The sequence below is a fragment of the Olea europaea genome, chromosome 6 (assembly GCF_002742605.1).
Source record: "Olea europaea var. sylvestris chromosome 6, O_europaea_v1, whole genome shotgun sequence".
NCBI classification, from domain to species: Eukaryota; Viridiplantae; Streptophyta; class Magnoliopsida; order Lamiales; family Oleaceae; genus Olea; species Olea europaea.
The window spans coordinates 29129906-29140421 of NC_036242.1; the positions used below are offsets into that span (position 1 = coordinate 29129906).

Genomic DNA, 10516 nt, shown 5'->3' on the forward strand with positions numbered 1-10516 from the left:
TTCTTGAGGTTCTCATTTTCTGCCCTTAGTAGTACATTATCTTGCCTGTCTTGTTGTGCCTACATTAATTAACACAAAACACTCACGTTAGCTCCAGTTTAGCGATTTACAGATATTAAGGGGCTTCTTAGTCTTTAATATATATATCTGTAACCCTAAACGGCATGCATTAAAGTCATGTTCCCATTAGGATGCCCATGCAGCACTGGTGGTAGGGTTGACTGTGCATCCCGGCCCACAGCGTACATTTAATGGATTACAGTCTTTGAAAGCAACCCAAAATTAATGAGATGCTACTAGTGCTAGCGTACGCGTTTTTTTATACAGTTCTAGGGCTTTCATTTTGACCTTGGGTAATTATAATAGACACAGTCCTTATTGGGAATAGAGCTGGTTTCAACCATATAAGTTTTTAGGGTTTCTCTCTCACACACACAACCGTGGGTGAGTGTGAGAGACAGAGAAAGGAGATGAATATGACGCTGCTGTGCTTACCTTCATTTGGGTTCGGCGGTTTTGGAACCAGAACTTGACCTGGCGAGGCTTGAGGCCAAGATCTTGGCTTAGTTTCATGCGCTGTTTATCATCCGGGTGTGGACATTCCTTAAACAGCCTGCAGAATCACAATTAACAATTAATTTATTTGTACATATATAATAAATAGAGAAAAATTGCAAATTGAAGCTTCAAAGGTCTGTCACAAACACACACGCACACACACAAGCTATAGCACTGGTTTCGAGTGGCATTTCAACCCGGCCGTTCAACGGTATTGAAGAGCTTATTTTGCAAAGGGGATTTCGGACACACAAAACAACACAGAGACACATAGTGAGGAGAAAGATAATTTAATCCATACGCTTCCATTTCCTGGATCTGGCGAGCGGTGTGGCGGTGATAACGTTTCTTCTTTGGCTGCGGCTGTACCTCGGTTTCTTGCTCATTTCCAGACACACCTTCCATGTGTTCACTCCCGGAACCACTTTCCATCTCCTCTTTGCTTTTTGCTAAAACATTTTCTTCTTTCTGCATATATAATTAATAGTCTCAAAATGCTAATTTTCATGTAAATGAAATCAACTATGTAGATGAGAGAGATCCTTGTAACTTACGGCCACATTAATGGGAGAAAAAATGTTGAAAGGATTAATGTTTGCCATGAAATTGAAGTTGGGGTTCTGGATCGACGAAGAATAGAGAGTATCAGAGGGAATAGCGTTCCCTCCCACTGATGAAAGTACTTGGCAATCTCCATACATTTTTCCCCTTTGAATTGTTGCTAAATAATGAAAACTGTTGAGAATAGGGTTCGCTTATCTTCTCTTCACTTTTAAAACCCTTTGCTGTGATAACCAAATCCAAACATCACATTAATTTGAACTGAAAGAAATATAACAGCATTCATCACGAAAAATAATTAAAACAACAAAGAAAAAGGGACAAAATACCATCAAAACATCTGATCATAGAGTAAAATAAAAAAGAAGATACAAGGTTTTTTCTGATGTTCAGAAAGATCAGTCAAAAGTGAGGTAACTTTATATATGAACACAAAAACATTCAAGCTTTTATTGCAGCGTTCCAAAATCACCATGGAAGAAATTAAAATCCCAACAAAATTAATAAATGAGTTAGAAGATGAAACACGAAAAGTTAGAAAGATGAAAACGAGTATATTAAATACACTATACAGTGTCGGTGTGCTGTTCTTCTTCTTCTTCTTCAGCTCTTTGCTTCTTTATCTTTCATTACACCTTCACCAAACAAAATTCTCTCTCTTATTGTTTCTGTGTAGAGTTATAATTGTATGAATTTTCGATGGTAAATGCGAGCTTTAACTACGTTGTAAAGAAACCGATCAAAACACGGTTGATCGTATGGCTGTTTCCTTCACGTGGCGGATTTCTATTGGAGGATATACCCACTTCTGCTATGTCATAAAAGTCAAAACCTTTTGATCTTCAGTTGAGACGCTTTTTTTGGGGCGTGTAAGCTACATTCCAAAGAGTAAACAAAAAATATTAAAGCCCCGTTTGGTACCCATTTTTGTAAAAATGAGAAAGAAAAATAGTCGTTATAGGATCCACACAAAAGATAAAAAATCAAATATTATTGTCTGATGTGATGGATAACGATCATATTTTTCATTTTTGTGACCAAAGAATGAGAATCAAACGAGAGCTAAAACCTATGTTTAGTCTTTATTATTTTCAAAATGTATTTTTGGATCTCTTATTTTGAATCATATATTTTTTAATAAAATATATTACACGTAAATTCAAAACTTTTCTTTATCACACATTTTCCATCAAAATAATATTTGAAAATGCATTTTGGACAAAAAAAAAAAAAGGACTCAAACATGCTTTAAAATAATAATATGGAAAAAATCATATTTGTCTTAACTAAAAATAAAAATACCGTGTCTCTGAAAATACATTTAATGTACTACAAAATAGACATTATAAACCCATAAGTAACTGCCCCAAAATTTTCTCCCATCAACATCTTTGTAACCGAAAATTCAAATAAAATCATATATTATGCCTTTAATTACACACCCTTAATATTAGCAAATTCAAAAAATAATTTAAAATGGTAATCATAACAATGCAGAAGATGACTCGTATTTTTGGAAATCTTAGTCCTGTAAATTTTGGAAATTTTATTTATAAGGGTTGTGTGGTGTAATTTCCTTTATTTTACTACAGGATTTATGACCCTTTTGACATGATTTTTGGATAATTTAAAAGAAGCCTCTAAGATTGAAAAATTACTTTTGGATTGTATGATTAAATTTTATAAAAGTGCTTCCATTAATTAAAAGAGTTTTTAGATAAAGATGATTCAATATAACTTTCTTTAATAGCTTTTTTTTTTCTTTTTTTTTTTAGAAGTTAATTTCCAAGCAATCTTCTGCAAGTAGAAATCAAAGCACTAACCATACTCAATGGGCCCTTAAGTAATTTGACATTTGAGCCTCCTAACTTTAAATACGTGAACGTTGCATGTAAATTCAAAATTCATATTGATGACTTTTGTCGTGAAAGACATGTAAAATCGACAACATTTATATATGTTGGATATTGGTTAAAAAAATCGAGAATTGAAAATCGATTAAAGTGACTTCGTATCGACTTCGGCCAAATACTCAAAAGCTCGACTCAATCCGTTTAGACAAAATTGTTTGCCACTTCGCCGTTTCGGGGCGCACAAACGGGGTCGTGGGGGCTCGTTGCCCCCGAAAGAGAATTTTGATTTCTCTAAATGTATTGAAGGGTATATTTGGCATTTCGAAAACCAATATCGGATGAATGAGAAATTACGAAAAAGGACGAAAATCAGGTCGCGACCGCATAGTTGGTAAATAGACACCTTTTCATAAAGGTGCATTGTTTGGAAAGGGTGCATGGTTTGGCCTCAACCATTTCGTCCACACCCTTTCATGGTCTATAAATAGGACCCTTTGGGTGTCCTATTCCACACAAATTTGATATGCAAAACATCTCTCATCCTCTCTTCTATCCAAAATCAAAATCATTTCATTTATTTTGATTTTCCTTCATTTCATCCTTGGAGTACATAAGCCTAAATTTGGCTCGTTGTACTTGTGTTTTGGAGTGCTACAAACACAAGTATAGCCGTTGTATCTTGGGAGTCGATTGCCGAAATCCGTAGGCACCGTTGCGGGGCAAATTCGACTTAAGGACAAAGAGTCCAACTCTTACCTCGACTTTGTCCCTACTTTCTTCTTCTTCTTATTTGTGTTTTCTTTGCCGTTACTCTGTCCAATTTTCGGCACGGATTTACAAACCATCATTATACTTATTTTAGCGTCACTATTCACAAAATTCATCCAACAATATATAAATTCACTTCAAAGTAAATTTTTGATAAACATCAAAGTTTGCCCAAACATGCTCTGATATATGACTCTTATATCAATTTCCAAACTTTGGTCCCACTTTAATTGACCATCATGCTTGGCTTTGACAGCTGTTTCGCGCGGGTTAATTCGCTAACAATTAAAGAGGATCAGACGATTGTGTAAGGGACGAAACCTCTTGAGACAAAGTTCCAAAAAGGGGTGTTCTTCTATTGGCGATGAACTTTACAATTGGAAACGAAAAACAACGTGCCTCCAAGGGGCGCAAGCACACGAGGTACAGAAAGAAAAGTGTTTAAGTCTAAAAGCTAAAGAAATGAAAATTACATATTCTCCGTTCGAGAGTTTTGGATTCGGTCTTTTGCTTCTATGTCCTTTCTCCCTTTTATACTTCATAGGCGATCCCTTTGTGATTAACTGCTCTAAAAACTGCTTGATCGCCCTATAACTACCCACTTTCTTTGTAGTGGCCATTTTGTCATGAAACTGCCTTTTAACTGCTGCCATTATCTTGCATCGTTCAATCGCTTTCGATTGAATCCCTTGAGTCGTGGAACATGATAAGGCTACTTTAGCAACTGCCTTGATAACTACATTTTTTGATAATCACAATGCGTTATGTTTATTGATACATTGGGCGACTTGAAGGTTTGGGCGAGAATAGAATAACAGCTCTGGGCGACCGTATGACACTCCATTCGTTCAGATTCTGAGCGACTTGCAAACTTGGGCAATGGCGTTACCGCACTCTTGGGCCCCTTATTTGGGCCTTCACCTTGATTCGTTCAATTGGATTTCATTTTTTGGGCTATCTGATTTGGGGATCCTCCAATTGAGCTTTACTCTTTGGGCTGTTCGATTTGGGCTGAATTTTTATGTGTCAACAATTACCCCCCAATATGGCAGAATTAATAATAATTATTGAATTTTGCCATATTCACTTCACGTCTCCAGCAACGTTAGCGATTCCCAAAGAATTTCAATCATTGTTTCCCTCTATAACTTGAAAAGGTGCGTCGCTTTGCAAACCCTTATAAACCCCAAACACGCCATTTCGCTGCTACCAAACCACGCCTCATATTTCTTGCGTCTCTTTCACGATTCACCGTTCATCTTTTGCTTCCTTGTTACGTAACTCTGAAAAAGCTTCGTTCCTTCTTCAATGGCTGCTTCACAATTTCAAGCTAGCGACTCCTTTAGTTTTGATGACTTTCAGAAACTTCTGAGTCGTCCATACGTAACCCCAAGTTTTCTCGCGCCCGCCGATGTTGGACGTAATGAGTTTTACTTGGGTCCTTTCTTCAACAATGCGGAGGCAGTTGAACAGGCGGCGGTGGGTCAGCTGTTTCCTTGCACTCATGGCTCTCCTTTTCTGAACTCTCTGCCGCGCCACTTCGCGAAAGAGGTATTCGCACTTGGCCTAAATCTGACTTAGCTTTTCGTAGGTGGCATGCTCGTCTTGTGGGTCATGGTCCTACTAAGGCACTTTTTGATAGCGCTAGGATTTCCGATTTGTTGGAAGTCTCTATTCGCCCCCCTACTTTTGATTCAGCGCTCTTTCCGATTGCTTTGAGCTTTTGGTCCTCTGAGTATAACACCTTTATTTTTCCTCTTGGCCCCATGTCTATTACGTTAAGGGATGTTGGGGCCCTGGTGAATTTACCACCTTTGGGCGATACCATTTTCCCAGGCATCTTAGTTTCTGGTGGCGCCCCACAGTTCGGTAAAAACTATACCGATTCTTATTCAAGCCTGCAGACACTCCACAATCATTCGAGTGCTGAGTCTACCCATGCTGAGCGAGTGGCCTTCCTTTTAGTTTGGCTTTGTAAATATGTGTTGTGCGTGCCTAGTATAAAGCCTTCTCTGAGTTATTTACCTATAGCGCACGAACTGGCGCGTGGCAGGCCTTTGAATTTATGTTCTTTGTTTTTGGCTGCCCTTTATAGAGGTATGGCTTTTCTTCAAGCTCAATTGAAGAATGGTGCATCTCCTACTGGCAGTGGACCTCTTTGGTTCACTCAACTGTGGTTGAGATCCTATTTTTCATCGCTTGGTGCTCCATCCATTTCTAGTCCTTCTGCTAGCTGTTACGGGCTAGCTATGGAGCCCTTAACTCCTGTAAGTATGTCCAAAAGGGACATTTTTTTATTCTTTTATTCTTTAGATTCAATCTCTTCCTTCTTTCTTTTTCCTCCTTTTTTGACTCCAAACTATGTACATCCTCCTTCCACTATAGATAGCGCGAGCACCTCCCTGCTCATTTGGATCCAGTTCTTAACTGGGAGGGAGCTTTTCCATGATATCTTAACTAGGACCAATGCCAAAGCAGGGGTAGAAATTTATGCTCCCCAATTTTTTGCTCGGCAACTTGGTTTCGGCCAAACTTGGCCTGTTCCTCTTTGCTATTCGAAGAACTTAATTGACCATTTTCATACCATTAATAAGGTGGAAGCAGAGGCTATAAACGCTCGCAACCTCCATTTATCAAGCCATTTTTCATTAGCCCCTTTTAATTCTTGTCATGCTACTCACCCTCTTTTCGAACAACTTTGGCCATCGGTGAAGCGCAGATTATTTGCGACTGAGGCCAATCGTGCCTTTCATTCATTAGACCAACCGAGTATTTCTTCTCCTCCTCCTATTTTGGTCACTCCTTTGTCTATTGGGAACCCCTTTCCTTCTCGTCGTACTAAACAATCTGCTCGTCCATCTTCTTCTCTCCCCGCCAGGCCAACTACGGCCAAGAGTGCTACAAGCCGCAAACGGCCAGCCTCAGCATCTCCCATTCTGGAGGATGATGTTGATGATGATGATGATGCCCCTCTTATCGTTAGGAGGAAGGTAATTAAATTGGTCTATTTACAAGTATGCTCTTCCACATTTGAAACTTTTCTGTGTACCGATGATCTTTTGGACTTTTCAGAAAAGCTCAGCCTCCCCTTCAAAGGCTTTGGCATTAACAACTCCTGCTCCATCATCCTCTGCTGAGGCTACTTCATCCAAACCGGTTGATGATGGGACCATGCTTAAAGATATATCTTCAGTCCCAGAGTCTTCATCACAACCCATGAATGAGCCACCTTCTCCCCAGGGCGTCGACCCCCCAATCATCGAAGCAGAAGGTAATTCAGTTTTTGATGTCTTACCTTTGTTCGTGCTATTGGTTTCTGACTTGTTGCTCTTGAACTTTGCAGATACTCCTATGAGTCCGCCCGTTGTGGCAACATCTTCTCGCTCGGACAAGGGGAAGTCCTCACGAATGGATAAGTCGTTGGTGGCCAGCTTGGCTGAGGGCGCGCCATCTTCTACGATTGTCGATGAGGTAGTTTTTCTTTTTGCTCCATTCCTATTTCCAACTTGTTCGTTGTAGTGAGGATTTTTAATGTTGGCAATCTTCTTTACAGGATGCTGACAGGATTGTGCGTTCTATCCAGGATTTGTTCGCTTCCTGGGGGCAGGTCCAAATGCCTCGCCCTGCTCCATCTGATTGTCCTGCTGCTTCTTCAGAAGAGGATTTGAAGTTCTTGAAGGAGTTGGTATTTGAGTACGTATCCTTCATGGACATGGACATTGGAAGGGCTAGTGCTGCCAGACACAAGGATGAACTTGAGCGCTTGAGTGCGAAGTTAGAGCAAGCATCGCTTCCGTCGCTCAATCTTTTTGCCGACTTTAAAGCGACGTTGAAGGTCATTCACTCCGAGGTCCTTACTATGCTGGCCAAGAATGCTGAACTAAAGGCCAAGCGTACTCAATATCTTCGAGCCGTAGCTGAGAAAGAGTCTTTGCGCACGGAGATCAACAAGGCTAAGGACGAGTTGAAAGAAATCTCCTCCGAAGTCATGATTGAAGACTCCTTGATGGTTAACTTGGCTGCTCAGATGAGGGAACTTCAAGTCAAAATGGACGATTGCAGGGCGAGGATGGCTGCTAAAAAGCGCAACGCCTCTCAGGGAATTGAGCGAACTAAATCCTTGGTCGAACAGTACAAGAAGCTGGAGGTTGATGATGATGACGTTGCAGCTGAATTGAACATCACTACCTCCCGACAGAACGACGATTGGGAAAAACTTAGGGAACGAATTCGTTCCTTATGGGGTAGAATGTAATTAAGACATACGATGTCTTTTCTCTTTTGTAATTTTGTTCCTTATTAATGAACATTAACTTCTTGTGCATTTATTTGATGTTTATTTTCTAATCATCAATTCTTTAAGCACTTAACTGCTTTGCATTAAGAATCTTGTCCATTCCCTTTTGATATTCCCACTACTGTTCCCAAGACTTTGGGCCATTTAATTCTGTTCATTAGACAGAAATGTGGCTGTTCATATCCCGTCTCTTCATCTTCACCCCCTATAAATGTTTCGCATTTTTTCATCCTCTATCTTCATCTCTTCACTTTCTTATTCGAAACCAATTTGCTGCCATTTCTTGGCATTCTGATGATCAAACATGATCCAAAAAATGGACTGTTTAGTCCGTCCGCCTTATATTTACTTTGATGTCACCTTTGGTATGGGAGGTATAGGAAATATTTTCTGGCCCGCAGCGAAGTTTTTTCCTGCAAAATTCTTCCCATCGTCTCTTTGTTCTTCACAAGGAGTCAATGATGGAAGGCAATTTTTGGGCTGCTTGTGGGCCATTTTGCTTGCTGAGAGTGCTTCTCAGCTTGCCTACTGAGAGTGTTTCTCAGCCTATTTGCTCGCCATTGCAGCGATGCATTTAGGAAGGTGGTGAGGCCAGTACACCCTCTCACTCGTCAATCCCACCATTGCAGCGATGCATTTAGCAAGGCGGTGTGAAGCTTGCTTAGCGATCGACTGGGAGATCGTCTTACTTTAGTTGTATTTTGTAACACGTCCATTACTTGTATCTTTTATATTTTTGTAATGAACATTTGGTAATAAAGAACTTTATTCGAACGTATTTCGCTCTGTCTTTATTATCTTTTGATCGTCCAGAATGTTTGGTTATGTTTTTACCTGTTCGCATTCCCATAAAGAAGGGACATATTTTTTCAAATATTTGCCGTTAATGAATCTTACGTGCTTGGTGCCGTCTAAATCTTCCAAGTGGTACGCTCCATTAGGCAACACACCGTTTATTTTGTATGGTCCTTCCCAATTGGGCGACCACTTCCCGTACTGTGGATCTTTGGTATCCAAATGGAGTATTGTTTTCCAAACTAGTTCACCCAGACTGAACGACTTGGCTATGACTTTTTTATTATAAAACTTAGCCATTCTTTGCTTTTGAACTTGCAACCTATTTAAAACGTCCAACTTCAATTCGTCTAAACTCAATAAATTTTGAACTAATGATTCGGCATACTCATCATCATTCAACTTATGTTGTAAGCACACTCGAATAGATTGCACGTTGATTTCCATAGGCAAAACTGCCTCCTGTCCATAAACAAGTTGGAAAGGAGTAACTTTGGTACTTGACCGAGGTGATGTTCTATAAGCCCATAAGGCTTTGTTCAAACATTCGTGCCAATTTCTGGCATTTTCGTCTATCATCTTCCTGATGATATTTTTTAGAATCTTGTTAGAGGATTCTGCTTGTCAGTTGGATTGAGAATAGTACGGTGTGGAGTTTACTAATTTAACTCCAAACTCGCTCAAAAATTTGTTTACTTGATCCCCATTCAAAGATGTTCCGTGATCTACCATTAAAATTTGGGGAATTCCAAACCTATAAATAATGTGATCACGGATAAACTCTATGACATTCTTCTGGGTGATCTCTTTCAAAGATATCGCTTCTACCCATTTGGTGAAATAGTCTGTTGCAACTATAACAAAAGTATGTTACTTGGACGATGGGGGGTAGATCTTCCCTATTAGATCTATCGCCCAACCTTTGAACGGCCAAGGCTTAATAATAGGTGCCATTTCTCGTGCTGGCGCCCTTTGTATTGGACCATGCTTTTGGCATGCTAAATAACTTTTTGCATACTGAACGCATAGTTCTCCCATCTTTGGCCAAAAATATCCACTCCTAATAATCAACCATCTCATCCTTTGGCCAGCTTGATGAGCTCCACATATCTCTTCGTGCACTTCAGCCATGATCGTCTTGGCTTCTTGCAAACTTACACACTTTAGTAATACACCATCAGAGCGTTTCTTAAATAATTCTTCGTCTATTAGTGTGTAATTCAGCGAACATAGCTTCGTTTTCCTACTAATCCCTCCATTAGGTTCTTGAAGGAACCCTTTAATCTCTGTTCGCCAATCCACTGCATCTCTATCTTGTATACAGTGAAGTTCGGTTTTTCTCGCCCTTCTTTGAGTTACGGGCAATATGATTCCATACTCACAAGTAGACTTCCAATCCAAGACCTTTGAGTACCCTGAAGCCATTTGGGCTAACTCATTTGCCACGTCGTTATATATCCTATTAACGCATTGAAGTTCTACTTGATCGAATTCCTCTAATAATTCTTGGGCGATCTCATATTGACTTATAATGGAATCACTTTGGCATTTAAAATCACCGATCAATTGATGTATCACCAATTGAGAATCGCCCTTAACGATCACGTTTCTTACTCCCATATCTATCATTAGTTCTAGGCCTACAATCAAGGCTTCGTATTCGGCCTGATTGTTAGTGCACATT

General features: G+C 39.7%; 1 protein-coding gene across 1 annotated transcript in view; it reads right to left on the minus strand.

The window, feature by feature from the left end:
* The window catches only part of LOC111395371 (homeobox-leucine zipper protein ROC3-like), a 5625-nt gene extending 3799 nt beyond the window's left edge, over positions 1-1826 (minus strand). The window contains exons 1-5 of the mRNA XM_023021345.1: positions 1692-1826; positions 1113-1343; positions 860-1026; positions 496-613; positions 6-59 (exon numbers count right to left, since the gene is read on the minus strand). Coding sequence (XP_022877113.1) covers positions 6-59; positions 496-613; positions 860-1026; positions 1113-1259 — 486 coding nt within the window. The 5' untranslated portion in view covers positions 1260-1343; positions 1692-1826. The remainder of the gene's footprint in view (positions 1-5; positions 60-495; positions 614-859; positions 1027-1112; positions 1344-1691) is intronic.
* Between the last annotated feature and the right edge of the window lie 8690 nt (positions 1827-10516).